The following is a 22712-nucleotide window of genomic DNA, read 5'->3' as shown; positions in this document are numbered from 1 at the left end:
CTGGATCGGGAGTCGGCTCTCTCTGCATGCTGGGAAGTGTGCAGTTTTGCGGCTTCTCGCTTTGCCGCAGTGGCGTGGAGGGGATGGCGTGAGTCACTATTGCTGCCGTTGGGAATCCATAAGGTGAGCCGGTAGCGGATTTCAAATGGGCTGTTTCCTCGCTCTAGCCCCTTAGCTTTACTAGTTGCTCTTGCTGCAGAAGTGGGTACATAGGTGGCTGATTGATGGGAGCGAGGTGTGTTCTCTCTCCAGCCCCGGGCCGGGATGAAGGCCAACATCCTTACTCCACAGACCCGTGCGCTTCTGTGGGCTGGGTCCTTCCCATGTTGGGAGTCACGGGGGGAGCTGATGGTTTGCCGCCTTCTGTGGCGGCCGTCCCTCCGTCCATGTGGGTGATGCCTCCGGGTCTTACCCTTGGTGGCCCTCGGCCTAGGTGGGCCAGCAGTGTGTAATGCAGGCTTGTCTGAGTGCTTTAGGCCCGAGAGAGTACTACTCGCCCTTTGGTTCTTGCCACCTCGACCTCCAACTTGAGGAGTAGGCGCCCTATTAACTATGTGGGTCTCTAGTTTAACCCATAGCTGGTGAAAGTGTTCGTTCAGGGTCTGCAGCATGCGGTCCACAGAGCACAGGATAGGGTCATGCTGTCCGCTTGGCGACTCTGCTGGCCGTGCGGTAGTCGCCATTTTGGGTCGGGTCCCGCACGTGGCGTCCACCATGGGTGTCTCAGTGTGATTCTCTGGTGCTGGGTCGTCGCTTGTGTTTGCCGGGATAACCCCCGCCGGCATGGGGGGGGCGGGAGGTAGAGTCCTCCGGGGAGACCGTCGTCCAGGGATGCTGCTGCTGCAGAGGGATCGCCCGCCTCCCTCGCGTCGCCTGCTTTTGCTTCCCGTAGGCCTCGGATCGATCTCCGGTAAGAGACTGCTGCTGGCAGTTGAAATTTGTGGCTTGTAACATCGTTTTGTTGAGCCCCTTAGGCTGGGGCTGTTGTGAGAGTAGATTAGAGGGCTTTATCTCGCTTAATTTGTTCGGTTTTTGGATTTTGCCTCGGAGCCCATGTTGCATGCGACTGCTCGGCATGGCTGCCAGGCTCCGCCCCCCTGCATTTTTTTTTTTAACCTTATCTGCATATACATTTGTAAAACGTATCTTAAAAGTGCAAGAACCACAGATATGCAACATTTAAATAAAGTAAAGGATTAATCCAAACATCATAGGCACTACAGCCGCTGTGGTCACTATGACTCCAGTGATGCCCTGGCCCCCCGATTACTAGTAATAGGGCAAATAGTTTTGCAGTGGTTTAGCCTCTTAACTGGGTCCCATCCAAAACAAAAGCTGGAAGTCAATCATTGGCAGAGAGCATCAGATGAACATGCCCAGTCAATGAATTTCATTCTGTGCTTAGAAATCTGTACACAATTGAACTTAATGACACCCCAAAGACGCTGCTAGAGATGGATTTACACCTGCAGAAGCAAAGAGGATAAACTTTGTATGTGAAGTGTTTCAAAGGGAAACGCTGCACATACAGACTCCAGGACTCCAGGAGCCATGACCACATCAAATCACTGAATGGAGTGGACAAGGTGCATGGGGTAACCCTTCAAATAGTCTAAGACAGTTGATCAGCAGAACAAATTTGATTTGAGAATACATTAATAAGCGTTATAACTGGACTTTACTGAAACAAATATAAACCACAAGGTGATATGTTGAAAGCAGATATGTGTGACTATAATACAGAATAAATGTCATCTCTTCATTGCAGCCCGTGCTTGAAATACATTTTTTTTTATGATTTTAGTATTCTGCAATGTACTATTCCCCCCCCACCCCCCCTAATTTTTGTTACTTTTACTAGACCTAGATGATATTTAGAAGGTTTTTGTTACACTTTGTGGTTTACATTTGCAATAGTTAGAATTCTATTCCTTATTTTTATTCTTCAAAGATGCAATAAACTTTACGGTGTACAACCCATTGGCATGGAACATTTCAACTTTTGTAACTGTGCCGGTGAACTCCTCGGTAGTCGGTGTGTATGATGAGTTTGGACAGCCCGTACCAGCACAGGTAACTTGCCGCCTTCACTGCAGTATGCAAATGTATGATGTCTTGCTTGTTTACTTTATTTATGAGAAATATGAAATGATTATCAAAAGAGAAAAGAAAGGTTAAGGTCAGCTGGAATTATTAGCCTGATTACCTGACTTCAATCAAGGGAAATGTTTTATATGAAAATGTTTGCATTGACAAATTACAGGCCCAGCAGTGTTTAACTAAAATATGTATCACTATGTTCGGTGGACACAGACAGAGAATGATCACTTATTAGCAAACTGCCAAGTCAGAAACCCTGCACATAGTCCAGGATTTCTTCTGCTGGTTCAGACATAACTTAATATGAATGTCTTGATAAAGATCCAATGCACCGTGTGAATAGTCCCAAAATAATTTTGGCTCACTGGAGTGGAAATTTAGGATAGATTTTGCTACAATGCATTTATACATTATATGGGTAATGCATTAAAAAGTACTACAGCAAACTACTAGTTTTGTTTTGATTTTTTTTTTTTTTTTTTAAATCTGTTTTCGGTGGTTTTCTTTTTCTCTCGAATATCATAATGGTTCCATACACATAATCTGGGCCCCAAAATGGGTCCCTATGTAATTTTAGTGGGCTACCCCTCATTGGAACAGTTAGTAATAATCACTAGTGCCTAATCTGAATGTGTTGGAGGACTTGCTGCTGCTGGTGATATTTGTCTGTCCTTTGTAGTCTCTGTGGTGCTGGAGAGAAAGTACCTTCCTGTTTGTCTTTCCTCACATTCTCTCTCTCTCGCTATGCATCATGCTGTGCCCTAAAAAGCTCATATAACAAAATTTACAGTAATTCAGAGTAAAGCAGACCCTTTTTTTATTTATCTGTCATATAATTGGAAAATTGACTTGTCTATTAATTTTATGTAGATGACCTAATCTTGTGCAGTGAGAGACAACAGGACTGCACAGAGACTGTTATACAATTGAACAAAGAATTAAAAGTTAAAAGAATGTGATGCTTAGCCTTTTACCTTAAATTGAAAGTAGAAAGATATACCGTAATAATCTTCTCAAAGGCACAACATTCTAATAGAGCCTATGGATCTCAAGGAAGCTCATTCTTTAGCTACACCCATGTGTACAATCTTCCTCACAAAGTCTGTTGAAAGTGAGATTTTTCCTTCATCCTTGGCCTATGCAGCTGCTTTTCTTTGCTCTTTTCCAATATACAAATAAACTGGTTAATTTAATCCACAGCCAAACAGCTGGTAGAGAGAGACGACAGACCGATATTAAGTGATCTGTTTGCCTGGGTAACTTCGTCTCCTAGTGCAGACTGCTTACTTCCAACAGTTCAGATCAGGCAGTGCTGCCTGTGACTAAACTGTGTAGGAGTTTTAATTGAGTAATTTGTTTTTCTTTATTGGCCGTTAGAAGTATAGAACTGGATGGACAAAACGTGGGCACTCAATTGTTGTAACATCAATCAAATAAGTTTTTTTTGTGTTTTTTTAATTTAAATCTGGGTTGGTGCTTTTGGCCACCACTGCTGTAGAGGATATACTCTTTTTTCCCTTCAGATTAGAGGCAGTGCTTATACCACAGGGATATCCAATCTGGAGGGAAAAAACAGGCAGGCAAATCTCCAAACATTTAAACCCTCCCCTAATTACCTCCTTTCCCATAAGTAGCAGCTCCTCCTGATCATACCCAGTTCTTTGCCTGCCTCCGGCAGGGGAGGTTAGACAGGAGGTTCTCCAGGAAGCAGGTGAGAAGGGCTGAGGCTCTGGGGGCACTGCTTCCTTCATGTCCGGGTAAGTAGCCTTTAACACGCCGGACGGCGTGGTCCCTCAAGTTTTATGTTGCCGTCTAATGCCGTGCCAGGTGCCGGTCTGACGAAGGACGCAGGCGTGCGTCGGCTGGGAAGTCCTGCGGTGGAACGCACACACAGGTTGCGTTGCGTTCCACTAGGGAGTCGCGGAGCGCTATGCGCATGCGCAATGCGAACCTTGATTCAGGCGCCAAATTTGAACTGGGCGTTCTCTTTGGTTTCAGGACTTATATGAGCATTTACCAGCAGCAACCTCTGTTTGCCAGGAGCTCTCAGATCGGTTGTAAAGAGTGTTATCTCACCTGCCCTCCAACACACTCTCAGGCCATTTAAGGTAAGACTGATTAAGTTTTTAATTAAATGGGTCCTAGCCTGAATCGATAAGGAGAAAAAATTTGATTGTTTTCCCCTTTTTGTTTTCTCTTTTCAGTATGTCTAATCCGGAAAATTTGGATAAAGTTGCTGAAAAGGGGAAATGTTCATCTAAAGCCAAGCATTTAATCTGCTCTGTGTGTAGCCAACCTATGCCAGATGGTTATAAAAAGAAACTTTGCTCAGTGTGTTCTAAAGAAGCTTCAGAGGAAGCAAAAAGAACAGAAATGTCTACTTTCCTCAGCTGGTTGCAACATAGTATGCAGCAAACATTTGTGGATATGCAGTCGGCTGCATTACAGTCAGTCCAGGCCTCGGTTGCCCAAGATTCGCAAGTTGTAAAACATGCTAAGAAAAGACTGAGATCTTGGGAAGCTTCTGATACTAGTTCAGTAACTAGTGGTTCTGAGTATGAGGAAATTTCAGGTGGTGATTCTTCAGATGAGGAGTTTGCCTTCCCAGATGAAGCAATTGGGAAATTGATTAAAGAAGTGCAGTGCATTTTTGGAATTGAGGAAACAGGGAAAAAGTCCAAAGTGTTTCCTTTTCTCCCACAGATTAAGGAATTGATTTTAAAAGAGTGGAAATTCCCTAGTCACAAGCCGTTTCTGTCTAGACATTTTAAAACTCTTTTTTCCTTAGCATCGGAACAAGACTGTAAGCTGGATACGGTCCCTGTAGTGGACGTTCCTATTGCTCAAATCTCTAAGAAAACTACTTTACCGATTGGAGACACAAGCGGGCTCAAGGATGTCATGGACAAACGCATTGACTCCTCCTTAAAAAAGTTGTTCATATCTTCTGCAGCCCAAGCTAAAGCTTTGATTACGGGGTCATCTGTTGCCAAGGCCCAAAGACTTTGGTTGGAAGAACTAGAAAAAGTTTATACGGGAGAAACTAAGGAAGACCCGGTAAAGCTATTAAAGAATATCAGGATGGCATCTGATTTTTTGGTAGATGCGTCTGCAGAAAGCCTAAAAATTTCGGCCAAGAGTATAGGTACTTCAACAGTCGCCAGAAGAGCGCTTTGGCTCAAAAATTGGTCAGCAGATACAGCATCTAAGAATTCACTGTGTGACCTATCCTTTGAACCAGGAAGACTTTTTGGTTCAAAACTGGATGAATTGTTAAAACAGATGAAGGAAGGAAGGAAAGCTTTACCAGAATCATTTAAGAAGCAGTTTAGAAGACGTAAAGCGGAGTCGCTTCCCTCATTTAGAAGTTCCTTTCGTAGAAACTATTTCAGGGGTCAGCATAAAAAAGCCTTTGATTATAGGAAGAAGGAAAGATTTTCTGACAGAAGAAATAAAAAGTTATGACGCCAGGCCTGTGGGTGGAAGGCTGAGTCACTTCCTAGAGCACTGGAAAGGAACAACATCAGATCGCTGGGTTCTCACAGTGATAAAACACGGATACGCTCTAGAATTATCACAAGCCCCAATGGAAATGTTTCTATGTTCCGAGGTTCATTCTCTAGAGATGGAACTCTCTCTGATGCGAGAAGTATCGACTCTATTACTGAAAAGAGTGGTGGAAGAAGTTCCTCTCAAGGAAAGTTTTCGGGGCACCTATTCAAGACTTTTCTTGGTTCCAAAGCCAGATGGTTCGTTCAGACCCATTTTAGATCTAAAAGCCGTAAACAGGTGGATTATCAAAAAGAAGTTCCTCATGGAAACAATAAAGTCCGCTACTCTGCTTATTCATCCAAAAAGTTGGTTTGCGTCCCTGGATTTAAAAGATGCCTATCTTCATGTGCCCATAGCAGAATCCAGCAAAAGTCTTCTAAGGTTCGCTGTGTGCTGCCGATCAGTAATCAAACATTACCAGTTCAGAGCATTACCTTTCGGCCTGTCATCAGCACCCAGGGTATTCACAAAGCTGCTAGTAGTCGTTTCAGCTTTTCTAAGAGGTATGGGCATCTCTGTCATTCCGTATTTGGACGACTGGCTGTTGATTGCAGAGTCCCAAGGTCAACTACAGCTAGACCTGGGGACAGCGATAGAATCGCTAGAAAAGCATGGCTGGCTAATAAATTTCAACAAATCGGAACTAGTGCCAGTTCAAAGGATCCAGTTCCTGGGTCTGATTTTGGATTCTATCGCAATGAAGATATTCCTGCCAGAAGAGAAGAAACTAAAAATCAAGCGATTAATTCGGAATCTCAGAAGAAAAATTGTGTTTTCAATCAGAGAAGCCATGGGCTTACTGGGTCTGTTTACAGCCTCAATCCCGGCAGTCGGTTGGGCAAAATCCAGAATGAGACCTCTACAAAGAAACATTCTGCAAGTCTGGAATCGACAGGAACTCGGCCTGGATGGGCTTATGAGGTTCAACAAGCTAACTTTGAGAAGTCTGCAGTGGTGGACATCTTCTCGATTCCTGCACGAGGGTCTGTCATTCCGGATGAAGTCCTTCACTATAATTACGACAGACGCCTCTGCCCTGGGCTGGGGGGCCCATCTGGGAGACATCAAGAAGCAGGGGTCCTGGCAAGAGAAGGATATGAAAAATTCCTCGAACTTCAGGGAATTAAAGGCCGTGTGGATGGCACTCTTGGCATTTCAGATGCTTATCAAAGATCGACATATTCAAATCCGCTCAGACAATCGAACGACAGTGGCATATTTGAACAGACAGGGAGGTACGAGATCAACAAAGTTAGAAAGCCTTTGTTCAATGATCATGCTGTGGTCAGAAGTGCACCTGATGTCAAATTCAGCAGTTCACATTTCAGGGAAATTCAATGTGGTGGCAGATGCCCTGAGCAGGCATCATTTGAAACAAGCAGATTGGTCCCTGTCATGCAGAACTTTCAAGTTCATCACAGACCGCTTCGGTGTTCCGGAGATAGATCTGATGGCTTCCAGAATGAACAGGAAGACAGGACGTTTTGCATCCCTAAATCCAACAGACAGGCCGGATATCATAGATGCCCTGTCAGTTCCATGGAAGTTCAACCTGGCTTATGCCTTTCCGCCAGTAGTGCTTATTCCCAGAATACTTCAAAAAGTAAGACTGGAAAGTGTACGTATTATCCTTATCCTTCCATGGTGGCCAAGAAGAAGTTGGTTCTCGGTTCTCCTGAATTTTCCAGGGGCCACATTTTGGAAGCTCCCACTTTCAAGAGAAATACTAGAGGACGCCATGGTGCCTCTGCCGACCCTTCGAAGATTCCATTTGACGGCCTGGTTTCTGAACGCCAGATTCTAGAGAGCAACGGTCTGGATACTGAAGTGATAAAGATCCTGTTGGCAACTAACAAGGAATCTACTTCAAAGATCTACGCTAGAATTTGGAAGATATTCTGTCAGTGGTGTTGTAGATTTAAAGTCAACCCTGTTTCCGCATCCATCCAGAAGATTCTAAGTTTCCTTCAGATGGGATTTGCTAAAGGTCTTAAACCTGCTTCATTGAAATTGCAGGTTTCTGCTATCAGTTTCTTCTCCCTCAGATGCTTGGCCTCTAATATTCTGATTTCGAGGTTCTTCAGAGCTCTAACTCGTTTGGTGCCCTATGTTAGGGAAACCTATCCTCCCTGGGATCTTAACTTGGTTCTTTCAGCGCTTTGTGAGCCGCCCTTTGAACCATTGGAGGAAGCTTCCCTGAAGATTATTTCGTTAAAAACTGTCTTTTTGGTGGCTATTACATCAGCTAAAAGAATTTGTGAGATTCAAGCTCTTCGGGCGAATTTTCCTTTTTTAGTTTTCCATCAGGACAAGGTGGTTCTAAAGCTCGATCCTTCTTTTATACCTAAAGTTTTTTCGGTTTCGAACGTCAACCAGGAAGTGGTCTTACCGACTTTTTGTCAGAATCCATCTAATGCCTTGGAAAGCAAATTTCACTGCCTAGACGTAAAGAGATGTCTTTTACAATACCTAAAATCTACGGAATCCTTCAGGAAGGATAATAGTCTTTTTGTCCTATTCAGAGGCACTAGGAAAGGCATGAAGGTTTCGAAGAGTTCTCTGGCTAGATGGCTGAAGGATTGTATTCTGTTGGCTTATTCCAAGAATGGCATGGAACATCCAGGCCCTATAAAGGCCCACTCTACTAGAGCGGTTTCGACGTCTTGGGCTCTCCGAGCAGCTGCATCTCCCTCTCAGATTTGTTCGGCTGCTACTTGGTCCTCTCTCCATACTTTCTCAAGACACTACAAGTTGGACATACTGGCCTCGGAGGATGCTGCTTTTGGGCGCAAGGTGCTTCAAGCTGTAGTGAAATGAACCCGCCCTCAGGATCTGCTTTATTATATCCCTGTGGTATAAGCACTGCCTCTAATCTGAAGGGAAAAACATAAATTTTACTTACCGTAAATTTCTTTTCCCTGAAGATTAGAGGCAGTGCTACATTCCCGCCCCTTTTTTTCTAATAAACTCAGTAATTTTGCAGCTATTTGGCTTATGTATTTTCTGGGTATGATCAGGAGGAGCTGCTACTTATGGGAAAGGAGGTAATTAGGGGAGGGTTTAAATGTTTGGAGATTTGCCTGCCTGTTTTTTCCCTCCAGATTGGATATCCCTGTGGTATAAGCACTGCCTCTAATCTTCAGGAAAAAGAAATTTACGGTAAGTAAAATTTATGTTTTTTGGAAGTGTTAATTTAAACAACAAAATGTGACTTAGCACATTTTAGTTACTTGAAATGCAGCAGGAAATTAATTGACCTACACTCGTCTGAGGTAGAAATACATTAACGTACACAATAGCTCATTCTGCCGTGTTTTCCGAGACAAATTCATGTTTTTATTCCGTGAGAAATTGCCTCTTAGATTGAATATGATGTTCCTTTTAAACATAAATGTGTTTTTAGAAAATAAAAGCTGTGACGATTCATCCTATCGCCATGTTACATTGGTGCATTTTGATCTTAAGTTTGAATTTTTCCTATTTGTTTTCCCTACTGTCAGATTTAGTGAACGAACATGTTTAATGTAAAATGCATGAATGCCGCATTTGGTCACATTTACAAAGTTTAATTATAGACTTCTCCTATTTAACTCCAGATCCAAAATTCCACTGCATCAATCTATGCTTTTGATCTGCACATACTAGTTACTCTCGGCGGCCTCAGTTATGGGAAATATTGTATATATTTTGGAAATGCCAATTCTGAGAAGAACACCATTGTCGATGGAAGACTGATAAAATTTCCCAGGAAACAAATTAACAACAGATCTAAAAACAACAAAGGCCAAGTGAAACCTGTAATGAATGAATGTTACACTGTGTGGATTGACCAAGCCACAAATTTAATTGATGCTATAACAGACAGGTACATTCTATTCCTCCCTAGATTTATAAAACTGTAAATACACTTGACATCTGTATATATATATAAAAAAAAAAAATAAGTATAATTCTGCAAGCACGATGAAGATATGAAATTTGATTCTCTATCGTTTAAGATCAAGTTGTATTGTCATGAATAGTACCCATTAACTGTCAAATTGATTAATACAGATTATTCCTTTAAAACAAACCCTGTCTTTAGAATTTTAAAAGTGCACCAGCACAAAAGTTAGAAATACTTTTCTGATAGCCGAGTCTATAATTATTGGTCTAAGATGACCCAAGAACCCATCAGACCCATCGACAATTTGCAACTGTAGTTGTGATATTTGCAAAACAAGCTTCTGGGCTGGTGCTCAATGTCAAATTCAAGCCATTGAACACATGTTAAAAAGTTCAACCACGTTACTTATGGAAACTTTATTTATTTTGTTTTAATGCTCGTTATTATCATATCTGCATAAACTTGAGTGAAAATCTTTGCGAGCGCCATAAACTCGAGGTCATCATTTTGATTGCGGTATTGCTTATGTCAAATCAGAATTGTTTAAACTCTTATCTGATTGTTGTCATTTTGACCATAGTTTTGTTCCAATTATTATCATTTTGACCCTTCTCATCATTACGTTAAACTTACAGTAAAGCTTAGGGTTAGCTTTAGGCTTATGGGTATGAGTTATTGCTCGCATTATGTTTCTTTGATTTATTAAGAAATAAAAATTATAAAATCTTTGTGCAATTATGACACAATCTAAAATGTGTTTTTAGAAAATAAGAGTCCTCTATTAACAGCATAGTTAATAAAATAGAGTGATCCAAATCCAGATGAAGTTCGCCTTCTTATGAATCCATTAAAATAAAAAAAATAATAGGAATTGCGTCACAGCTGTGACAAACAACCCCTCACCTCTTCACGAGTATCGTGTGGAATGACCACACTTAATCTAAGGAGGCCAACTCCCATCCTCCACTACGGAGGCATTTTGCTCCTCATCCAAAATCAAAGCTAGTGCCTTGCATCTCTGCCTTCTTGGCAAAGCAGTTAGGGTCTCGCTTGTCACGGGAAATCTATCTTTAATCTCTTTAATCGTCACCGAGAGGCCAGCACCCCGACACAATTCTCGGTTGCATACTTTCCTAACTCATAGAGCCTCTCATTGCCACTTGGCTTAATTGCTTTGCTGCTTGGCATAACACTGGATAGCCCATACCTGGGTGTTGTACAGTTGTTTTCACTAACGATTTTCTGTTTCAGTTATGGTTATCCATTTTTCGACATTCCACACTGGGGTACAATATAATTTTTGCCCAATGTCACCAATTAATTGTATCTTTAAGTTCATGATTTATCTTCCTAACAACCTGGGAAGTTTGCTAATATGTAACAGTTGCTGTATCAGTCAAGGTACAAGTAAGCCCAAATCATAAGGAGGGAGGGCTTTGTTAATTATGTAGTTAAGTGTTTAGGTAATTTTATTATTTTGCCCACTTTTTTTTAGGCCTGCTTGTTTGATAACACACCCCAGCCGACTTGCTACTACTGGTATAGCTCAAACATTATTCTAAACGGCGCTGTATTTGCACGAGGCTGACGAGACATTTGCTTTGGGCATGACTTTCAGGGGTCGGCAAAAATTACAAAATCTTTTTTTCAGGCCGACCCATTCATCCGTTTTTAGAACACCACAACCTACTTGCTCTAGAATGACTGTTGTCATTTGCTTCCTAATCTTTTATGGGACCAGGTCAAGCAGGTCATTTAGTGCCTTGAAGAGCAGTCGTCAGGAACAAGAAGCTGCACATAAGAATCAATGTACAGGGGTATGCTATTAATATTATTTTAAACGGGTGTGACAAAAAAAAAGAAAAAAAAAAAAGCTTTCAGACACGTTTGGCTGTTTGTTTGCATGAGCTTTTTTAATTCCGAGCTCACTGTAGAAAAGTCATATAGAACACGCTCTTGTGGAACAGTCGTTGGTATAATGAATATGCTATAACTTGCTTGAACTTCTTATTTACTCCTGTTCAGAGAGCGAAATCACACTGTCCGAATGACCCAAGAATTTCTCGAGTACCATGCTAATGGAAACGTCGACGTGGGGCCTATTTCAGACAACTACTTATTTGCTTCACGTGAACATGCTGTCCCTGTTGCAAACACTGTTGGGCTAGAAATTGTGTTTGGGCAGTTGGTTACGGAAATCAGGCAGTATTTTTACAGGTAATGCTCTTTCTGACTTCACGATTGTAACCATGATTTCAGTAATGGAAATGCCTTTTTCTAAATATTTTATCAATGATACCAATCCTTCCTGTATTTGAATGCATATCTGTTTTGTATTTACATTTATTACGAGCCATGCAGTATCTACTTAACAAACCTTAACAAACCTTGCTTGGAAGGCCCCATACATTTGTTAGCACCATTGCTAACAGTGTCAAAGTAAAAATAACTAATTAATAACTTAATAATATATAACATTGATATGTTGTTGTGTCAGTTTTCTCCTACCACGAATACTATAACTTTTGTTGGTTAGATTTAACGTTTGCCACAATCTTTCACCCTGACATAGGTATGCTGCCAGTTTGTCTGAAATATACAATGTATTTTAGAATTCCTTGAGTCCATCAATAATTTGTGTCTAAGTGTGGCATTGAATACCATAAACATTGAAGTCCATAAACAGAAGAAAGATGTTGGTTTGTGATTTATGGATGGGAAGAACACTAAACAGTGCTACAACTGTCAGTTCAGTTATTTAGAAAAGGGCTTACATCTGTACTGAATTAATTTGTGTGTCGAATTTCATTTGTAGACAATAATGATCAAATATGAACAATGTAATGCAATATTTTTCTTATTTCTAGTCATTTCAGAATGTTTTTTTTTTTTTTTTTTAGAATTCATTTTTTTTAGATTCTTGGTGGGAAGGACAAAAATTGTTGCAAGACTTTAATTTTAAGAATTTAATATTTTGCTGTTACAGATTTTGAAATGATTTAATTATATGAAACAGATTCAGTCTTTCAATGGTCCTTTTTTTAAAAAAATTCTTTGTGTCACCTTAGCAACCTTGATGCAGAAGGTTACCGTTATGCAATATTTTCAAGGCTCTACAATGTCCCAGACGGCTATGACAAGATGCCACTCTGTCGACGTATTGAGCAGCAATACCGAGTTGGGCCTTTGCAGATTAATCGGGAGTCAATTTTAAGAACAAGCACAGATATGGAAACAAACAAGAGAATTTTCACGGACAACAATGGATTTCAAATGCAAATGAGGGAGTTTAAAACCTATTCTGACAACTCAGTACCTATGGTAGGAAATATATAAACTATTTGATGCCTTGCCACTACTCACTACTCAGGGAAGCTCTCAGAAAAGAGGGTAGAAAAGCAATAGAGAGAGATGTTGGTCTAAAAGAATGAATGTACCTTCTAAAGACTGATGTGTGGGAGGCATGGGTTTGTGAGTAAGTCTGCAATTAAAATGAAATGACTTCTCGCAAATAGGTTTTGTGCTGGGTATTACATGTAACTTTGGCCACTGGTGGGTTTCACTATGACAACCTCTCTTTGCAAGTCCAGAAAAAAAAAAATTTGTTAGAATCTGCAATACAAATACAATATGGTAAAAAAAATATTAATATGCAGATCACGATTTTCAGAACTCCATATTAAAAACCACCATTCACGCTGTGACTTGCAAAATCGTGGTTCAGCAACAGTACATATGTGTTACAGGCTGCCTGAGATTGGTAGGAGTGATATGCCTATGACCATGGCTTTTGATGATTTGCAGTTCTTCATTCCTGCCTATCTGCAGCTGTTGTCATGATTCTGTTGCTGTCCTCTTACTAATATACCAGGTGAGGTGCTGGGGAGAGAGACACACAGGCTCACTCTGCTCCAGCTAATTGAAAGGCTTATAGGCAAGTGAAGAGCGACACCTGTGGTCAAGCAGGATCTTCAGCCTTGAAAGGAGCCCAGGCAACTGTGGGTGTGCAGCTATGGAAGAAAACCTACATAAAAAAAAAGTTTTTTATGTTTTTTAAGAATCATGTAATATGAAAGATACATGACATTGATGTGTTAGTGGAAAATATTGCCTCTTTCAGAAACCCTCAGTGTCATTATTAGTGTCGTCTTTGTATATTTTGAGTTTCTCTGTGTTTTTATAATACGTTCAGGACACAATTATCTGCAATGTTCCCCTGTTTATGTTCAAGTCTGCAAAAGCTCATTATCTGGTTGAAGCAAAAAAGGAAAAACCCTTTAAGACTTGCCTCTTCTGAGCACTGAGGTTCCCCCAGCACTGAGTAGGTCTCCTCCTCCCACCAATGAGGCAACCGAATGTGCATGCGCAGTGCTTGCTGCACACGTATTGCAGCTTCCCCATAGGAAAGCATTGGATTTGTGCTTTCTTATGGGGAATTTGAAGATGTTAGACATCATCATGCAAAGAGTCAAGGAAGCATAGGCGTCTAGAAGACAGCCTCGAGAAGTTGTCTTAACATGTAAACATTGCAGTTTCTCTTAAAGAGAACAGGGACACTGCAATCAGACCACTTCAATTAGATGAAGTGGTCTGGGTGCCTTAAGTGTCCCTGTAATTATATTTAAAAAAAATACAGCACAGGTGACTACTTGAAGTGTACAATGTATTTGTATTAGTTTATGCAAAATTCAATATCTTCAACTAATGTATGTGTAACTTTGTATTATCATAGAATTATTATCCAATGGTCCGTTCAGCATATGTAGAAGATAACAGTACTCGACTCGTATTTCTAGCTGAAAGAGCGCATGGAGTTGCCAGTTTGGACAGTGGTCAAGTAGAGGTATTTAAGCAAGCTGTTAAAATATTTGCGCATCCTGGTGGCTATTTATTTATTTCTAAAATATTTTACAGTGAAGGATACATTGAGATTTCTCTAATTTTCAAGTATGTCCTGGGCAATGTAAAATCTAGAATTTATTTGTTTTTCTTATTTTAATTTCCATAATATAACTGACTGTCCCAGAACAGCCAGAATGCACCATGCAAACCGTTTTATCTCCAGTAGGACTGTTTGCGTGGGCACTTAATTGCAGAGGGAATGCTGAAGCACGCATGCTCTTATAGGACGTTTCTGTGGCATGAGTGTGCCCGGAGTATATGTTGAGGAGATGATTGTGATCTGGACACACAAGTGTTGCAGAGATTTATTACTTCTGTTGTGCTACTCATCCCAGTAAGCACGTTGGTTGCATTATTGGGTTGAGGAAATAACTTATAATTCTGCTTTAATAAATAAAATAGAAAAATCTTAAAGAAATAAGTGCCCAGGAGCTAAAATGTAACAGAGTATCTATGTACCCCGATACACTGGAGTGATTTCATCACACGGAGGTCTATTGCTATTAATTCTCATACATGAAGCGTTAACACAAATTTCTTGAAATAGCTCATGAAAAAACTTTAGAATTTTGAGAATTTGACATTTTCTTTTCATGCTCCAATTGAAAAGCTTTCCAGCTGTTAACAATGCTGTTTCCCCATTGAATCATTCAGTCTCTCATTCATTATGGCTTTGTATTTCCATTAATGTCTTAGATCATGCTACACAGAAGGCTATGGAATAATTTGGAATGGGACCTTAATTACAATCTTACTTTAAACGACACCTCTGTGGTTCATCCCACTGTCTGGCTGATGATGGGGAGCAAGGCTGAGATGGGTTCATTGTATCAGAGAGTTGGCCTGGCTCTGGAACGTAAACCACTGGTGATATATAGCCCATTAATAGGTAATATTTTATATCAATCTTACGGTTTAATGTAAGCTATCGGTAAAACTCCCTGAACTGGGAATTGTCAGGAACTTAAGTAAACAAAATATCCAAACTGGAAAAAAATTCCAACTTGCCAATTTTTTCAGCTTGGCTTTTTGGTATCTGTTAAAAGTTGAAGTTTCCTAGTCAAGATCAAGCTACGGGGGTAATTAGACTGTGTGTGCAATACAATGGTGGTAAGGCATTTGAGGTCTATATGTTGCCACTGATGTATAGAATTTAATCTCTGCTATCCTCCAATAGACTGCCCACAAGACCATTCTAGAATTGAAAGGAACACTCCAACCACCTATAGCACTTAAGCTCTTAAGCTTGCTGAAGTGCTGTATGTGTAAAGAGTGTGTCCTCTTTATTAAATTTCATGAACAGTGCAGAGTTCAATAGACAATGGCACTATTAGAAATTTGCTGTCAATCAGCTTTGCTGTACAGCTTAGTGGAGCTAAACTCAAGAAGCAGCCTATTGCTCAGAGCACCCACCTTGCAAAGACTTCTCATTGAGCTACATTGGGAAGTCTGTTATTGGACAGCCACAGAAAGTCTGGGATGGGGAAGAAGGAAAGGGCTTGCAAGGCTTCAGACGAGTGATCTTTTGCAAGTTGTTTTTAGATATACCCACAACGAAAAAATATATAATTAAATCCATGCATGTTTTTATTGGTGGTTTATCTACTAAATAGTGTTTTTTGGTGGAGGGGAGGGCAGTGGAGTGTGACTTTAGATTGATTTGCTTGTGTGGACCATGTTTTTGTATTTGACAGGAAGCGAGCCATCAGACAGGTTCAACAGTACCTCTGAAGATTCAATCAATTTACCTCCTAATCTTCATCTTCAGCTTCTGAGTATCCCAGGCTGGAAATACTCCTCAAATCACACAGAACACATTGAGAATGTACAGAAAGGTTAGAATAACACGGCACATTTCTTTTTCAATACTAAATTCATATCTACCTATAACCGGAAAACGTCATCATAGTATAAAAAGTGTGGGTATTGTAGATGTGTTGGGTGTTTACATCAATTTATTTCAAGATAGAAAAGGAACTGGTGACTCCATACAGTGGTATTCGGCATGAACCTCATTAAGTTATCAGACGACAAAGCAAGGTGGGCATGTGAATTGATAAAGTTCTGTAACTTGGAATGTTGCTGCTTACACTATAGCCTCTTAAGTAAAAATTGGGCTGTGCAAATGAACCCTTGCACACCATTTGCACCATATGCTTTGTTACACAGTAACATAAATACCAGCATATTGTGTTGTTTACTAAAGGGACCTTATTATATATATATGGCGGGGGGACCTAAATAAATAGAGACACTACAGCATTACGAATACAGTTTTGCATTCCTTATACTATATTTTTCCTTAAAAAGACACAGAACAGTGTGTGTGTGTCTGTGTGTGTATGTCTGTGTGTGTGTGTGTGTATGTATGTATGTATATATATATATATATATATATATATATATAGTGTCATATATTAAAGGGACACTCTAGGCACCCAGACCACTTCTGCCCATTGGAGTGGTCTGGGTGCCAACTCGTCGCTGCCTCAGCTAAGCTACTGAAGGATTTTCACCCCTTCAGCAACCGGGGATTGGGGGGTGGGAGGGAGAGGGGACCTGCAGTGCCGGATTGTTTTCCTGGCACTGGAGTTTCCCTTTAATAAAAAGGGCAGCAATTGTAATTTCTCAAAAAAAAAAAAAAAATGAACCACTAGACCTTCTTTTTAAAGCACATCTTGCACCAACTTCCCAGATTTTTTCCTGATGAATGCATAGTTCATTCCTAGTGAACAGTTTTAGTGCAGCAGTTAATTTGAGTTTGTTTCCTAATGACCCTAATGCAACCGGTTTGTTGGGGAGTAAAACTCGTGTTTGTTTTGCTGTGGAAATGAGTGCAGCATCACATTTGCAGAGATTCTATCAGCCCTCAAGCCACAGGTATGGAATAACAGATGCTGGCATTGTTATGTATTTACTTAAATAATCAAAACAGGAAGTCGCATATCATTTTGTATTATAACTGTGCCATTAACTCATTCTGTGAGTCTTGCTTCTCTTTTTGTAAGCTCATATTCGTGACTAAGAAATTGAACAATTGCACTGCTGTGCGTTCTACCTACACCTCACATTATCTATTCTAAAGTTCCATTGCGTTCTATAGAAATATATTTTTCATGGATTACTATTCAAGATCAGTCAATTGTCCCACAGGTTCTTTTGCTAGCCTTTGTATTGTGGGTGGACTTGTACTGAGAATATCTGGCTTCCCCCGATCGAATCTCCTCATGAGCTGAAAGGCTCTTGCTACTTGCTAGCTGGTTTATTTGTGACTGATTTGGTTTCAGTTCTGCCTTGGCTTTCCTTGTCTATAGATGCCTGTCTATAGACCTGAACTAGTCTATAACCATCTCATCCGTATGTCTTTTATTCTTGACTTGGCTTGCTTATCCATTATCAAGTATTTCAGATGTCTGAGAACATGACTTACACCTGACTACACTCAGTTCTTTCTTTTCAGCTCTTCAAATGATTTGCTTCTAATTTGTCCATTCCAATTGCCTTCTTATTGCATTTTCTAGTTTAAGCTGTTAGTCTTTATAGAGTTTACTTTTTTTATTATTTCTTAGCTGACCTTCAGTATGCCTGAAGAATGTAGCCTTAAAGGACCACTTTAGTGCCAGGAAAACACTCGTTTTCCTGGCACTATAGTGCCCTGAGGGTGCCCCCACCCTCAGGGTCCCCCTCCCGCCTGGCTCTGGAAAGGGGAAAAGGGGTAAAATTTACCTTTTTCCAGCGCTGGGCGGGGAGCTCTCTGCCTCCGATCCTCCTCCGTTCCGTTCCGTCGGCTGAATGCGCACGCACGGCAAGAGCTGCGCGCGCATTCAGCCGGTCGCATAGGAAAGCATTTACAATGCTTTCCTATGGACGCTTGCGTGCTCTCACAGTGAGAATCACGCAAGCGCCTCTAGCGGCTGTCAATGAGACAGCCACTAGAGGATTTGGGGGAAGGCTTAACCCATTTATAAACATAGCAGTTTCTCTGAAACTGCTATGTTTATAAAAAAAATGGGTTAACCCTAGCTGGACCTGGCACTAAGCTGAAGTGGTCTGGGTGCCTAGAGTGGTCCTTTAACCCAAGCAGTGCTAAAATGCAGTCTGCCATCGTCATCCATTGCAATCCTGACAACTATACAATGTGACAACTCGCTAAATATTCTCGTGAAAGATGGTGATCTATGTCTAGAGACAGACACCAAATGCTTTGCTTCTGGTGTCTTATAGAAATTAAAACCATGTGCAATTTAAAAAAAAAATATTGTCTACCCCTACTTCTGAAGTTTGGGAAATATCATAATCATTCCATCATTCCTTAGAAATAAATAAAATGCTACTCTGAAAATGTGATGATCATTTGATTTGGGAGAGGAAATTAATGGCTCTAATTAGAAGCTGATGATGATTTTGAGAGAGAAGTAGAAGTATTAATAGGAACGACTTGCTGTTATCATTAATTCATCCAATGATAATCATCATTGAGGGTATAATTAATTTACAGCTAGATTCTACGACAAGTCATAAATGTAACTCCTGGTAAGTGAATAGAAAACCTTCCATAGATATCCATGCGATACTCCGTTTAATACAAATGTGCTTATCTCTTTTAAAGAGAATCTAGCCATTAACATCGGATCCCAGTTAATCTTGGACATCACTAGGAGGCCTGACGTTTGTGTATATAGTTAGGAATGGGCTTCTACATTTGATCACAGTATAGCAATGTATAATGTTTATTGTGAGCTTAATAATCTAGGTGTAGGTGAGCAGGCATAGAAGAGCAAAGCTAGCAGAGTGATGGACATATGTTGAAAAGATTGTGTTATGTAACAGACTGTATTTAAGAGTAGCAGCAGTGCCAAGAAGTACTGTCAGAGCTCAGATGAAAAGAACTCTACTTCATTCGGTAACGCAGCCGTGGGTGAAGTTAGGAAGCTTTATTTCAGTTCCACTATGCAACCTATTAGGGTTTTGCAGAACTGAAACTTGACAATGCTAATGTCATTTGTTTGACATTATCTATTGATGTATTTAATGACATAATGGCCCTCAGTTTCTGCTTTATCTTTTACTTCAAAATGTTTGTATCTTAGGAAAGAGAGATACAGCTGATCCGGATTTCCAACGTGTGCTTTTACGGCTACAACATTTATATGAATCCGATGAAGATCCAGTCCTTTCCAAGCCGGTGTCTGTAAACATACAGGTATGTACAGTGTATTGTATGACTGTGTGTGTATATATAATATTACATTTATATTTATTTACTACCAACATACACCTATCTGCTACAAAATTAAAACCACTGACTGGTGGAGTGAATAACACTGACTATTATTTTTACAACAACGCCTGTCAAGGGGTGGGATATATTGGGCTGTAAGTGAACAGTCAGTTCTTGAATTTCATGTGTTGGAAGCAGGAAAAATATGCCTCAATGCATCAGAGCAATTTTGATAGGCATGAGGGGGACCTATGTGATTTTAGGCAGGTGGTTTTACTGTTTTGCCTGATCAGAATATATGCCTTGGGTATCTCCACCTAATACCACCTGGAAGCCTTTGAAATGTGATGGTGGATTTTTAAGAAAACTATACGTTTTATGCAAATGTCAATAAATACTTTTTCTTATTTTTTATTTTTTTTATTTAAAGATTTGTTTTTTTCTTAACAGTCTCTACTAAAAGTATTGGGTAAAGTGGTGCTATTAGAGGAACGGTCTCTCACCGGAACCTGGGATTTAAGTACCATGAAGCGGTGGAAATGGAAATCCAAACAACGAAGAAATAAAGGTAAGCTAAAAGGGAGAAATTAAAATACATTAATAATATAAGCATATAGATTGACTGACTGAATGTGGAAATGTGCTATCTAAATTTCTAGCTCTCTCCATAGAAAAAAAAATGCTTGTTCTTGCTGATTGCTCCACATTTAGCATTGTCTTTGTTCTTATGAAGCATAATATTGTAAAAATATTAGTAACGGACACATACTGACACAAAATGTTTTACATTTTTGATGACTTAATGGAAAATAATGTAACAAATCAGCAGAAAATACAAATAGGAGATTGTCTTGTATAGAAAAAAGTTGTGATGTTAATATTTATCTTTACCATTTTGTGTTGCTATACACTTGTCTGTGACCATGCATAAGGCTGCCTTATCAAGAGCAATGCATGCTAGCTATATATGTTAAATATGAGGCTTATGTCTACTGTTGGATAAGAGAAAAGGTTGCATTACATTGGCCTAAACCACAGAAACAGATATTTGTGCCTCCTTTTATAACTGCAACTTGTGGCTTTTTCACCAAGTCACCATGTGATGCACGCTATTTTGCTTGTAAAACAAATACTAATGTATAAAATTAGAATGTTCACTATGCTGCTATTCACACATTCTATGTGTTTGCGTGTTTATTTCACAGATCATCTCCCTTATGGCAATAGGACCGGAAACTTTACCATCAATATACAGCCCAAAGAGATAAAAACTCTATTTGTTTATTTTGAAACAATGTCGAAGAAAACTTAACTGGTTTCCGGATACAAATTTAAGATTTTTTTTTTTTCATCTTGAAGATTATATTTTGTCAGCACTGTATGGTGACTGTAGCTGCATGGATATATTCTAGGAAATGTACAACCAGAAATGCATGCGCCATACTGGTGTAAAGAAGCTAAAGAACCACATACAGTGGTCAACACTATGCACGTTATCGAATTCATGCAGCTTTAACAAAGCGGGTTAAACATCATGGCTGTCAGTGGAACATTATATAAGAATATAATCCTGTATGTATATATTGACAATGATGATAACAAACCTGTGGAAAATAGGCCAAATTATTGTAATATTTTTAGAAGGAATTATAATTTTTTACAGATGTATACACTAATATCAAATTCTATGAAAAAGCTTAAATAGCTTATTTTGGTGTAAATTTGTATGGGAAGCAGTGTAATATGTTTTATAAATATAATAGTGAAATACCATTCCTTATCGGAGATCAGTAAGGAATCACTGTTTATCAGGCATCACATCTTTATCAGTGTTTACATAAGGGATTTGGAAATTGAGATTTTTGAATTAAATGTTGGTCTCTACTGTTAATTTGTTGGCTGTCCTTTCTGGGCGTTTAATCTTGAGAATTTTGGTACCAAAAATACCAATTGAACCAAAAATAGTTTGAAGTGGATAGGTTTATCATGGTGCACAAAACAAAATGACTCTTAATTTGACTGTACATGTTCTGAATTTTAAATTTGTACATTAATAAACTATTTAACTTTTCTACTAATTTTGTACTCTTCACTGGGAATCAACGCCTACAGCATTAGATGGTGATTTATACTTTTGTTACTAATAAAGAAGTGAAGTTGAAACCCAACAGAATGTTCCTGCCTGGCAAAAGAGCTGATGGTAAAATATTTAGTGATAATATCTGCTGATCAGTGTAGGACCCACAGGTGAACTTCAAGTATAACACTTTAAAACCCAAATCTCTTAATCTTAATTAAATTATTTTATTTTGTTGCATAGATGCTGTCCCTGCAACATTGCGGTTGTACTCTGTGTGGGTTCTGAGAAGTGGCACGGTTTCCATTTTGCAGTTTTCACACCTGCTTCTGGCTGTCAGACTGTCTATCTATTCTAATAATTTCATAAGGATTCCACTGAAGTGGACATGGGATATTACCTGCAAAATAACATGCCCAGTCTTCAGTCTGATATGGGGGATTGGAATTGGGGTTTTTCGGTAGCTATAGGCTTGGAGACTACTAGCCAGTGGAGTGGGAAGTTAAGCATTTTGGACGTGGTTACTGGGAATGCTCTGGTCCTATTTATTTGTAGTGAGTGGAGGAATAGGGGATTGTTAATCCTCTGGCCTCATAAGTATTAAGATCAGAAGGGAAGGCTACATTTTATTGGGCTGGAGGGCTCCCTAAATTATGTTATTCTATTGCTATTTGGTCTAATTTTATCCTTTGTTGTGGGAGAGCCATGCTTTTTAAATATATTCAAAAAGCTGGTGAAATTATATTGCCTTTATTGCATGCTGAGGTTTCATGGCTATGCTAGATATAGGTTTAACAATAAAATAATGGCTTTAAGCTTTGTAAACTGCAATGTCATAAGTACATTTTGAATTCTATAGTGGTTACTAAGATTTCCTACAGAGCAGTTTTGTTTCAATTGAGGACACCTACCTTGCAAACACTTCTCATTAAAAGGACAATAATGCTCTGTCTCTGTACCCTTATCCCTTCAAA

The 22712-nt window shown here is 39.7% G+C and overlaps 1 protein-coding gene across 1 annotated transcript in view; it reads left to right on the top strand.

Annotated features, from left to right (window-relative positions):
- The window catches only part of MAN2B2 (mannosidase alpha class 2B member 2), a 41926-nt gene extending 20191 nt beyond the window's left edge, over nt 1-21735 (top strand). Inside the window, exons 10-19 of the mRNA XM_063457749.1 lie at nt 1952-2073; nt 9249-9517; nt 11564-11755; nt 12607-12859; nt 14271-14381; nt 15137-15329; nt 16135-16275; nt 19531-19643; nt 20112-20229; nt 20867-21735. Of these exons, the coding sequence (XP_063313819.1) occupies nt 1952-2073; nt 9249-9517; nt 11564-11755; nt 12607-12859; nt 14271-14381; nt 15137-15329; nt 16135-16275; nt 19531-19643; nt 20112-20229; nt 20867-20973 (1619 nt within the window). The 3' untranslated portion in view covers nt 20974-21735. The remainder of the gene's footprint in view (nt 1-1951; nt 2074-9248; nt 9518-11563; nt 11756-12606; nt 12860-14270; nt 14382-15136; nt 15330-16134; nt 16276-19530; nt 19644-20111; nt 20230-20866) is intronic.
- The last annotated feature ends 977 nt before the right edge of the window (nt 21736-22712 follow it).

The sequence above is a fragment of the Pelobates fuscus genome, chromosome 6 (assembly GCF_036172605.1).
Source record: "Pelobates fuscus isolate aPelFus1 chromosome 6, aPelFus1.pri, whole genome shotgun sequence".
In the NCBI taxonomy this organism is placed as follows: Eukaryota; Metazoa; Chordata; class Amphibia; order Anura; family Pelobatidae; genus Pelobates; species Pelobates fuscus.
The sequence above is the reverse complement of the archived record's forward strand: the minus strand, read 5'-3'. Positions and strand labels throughout refer to the sequence as shown.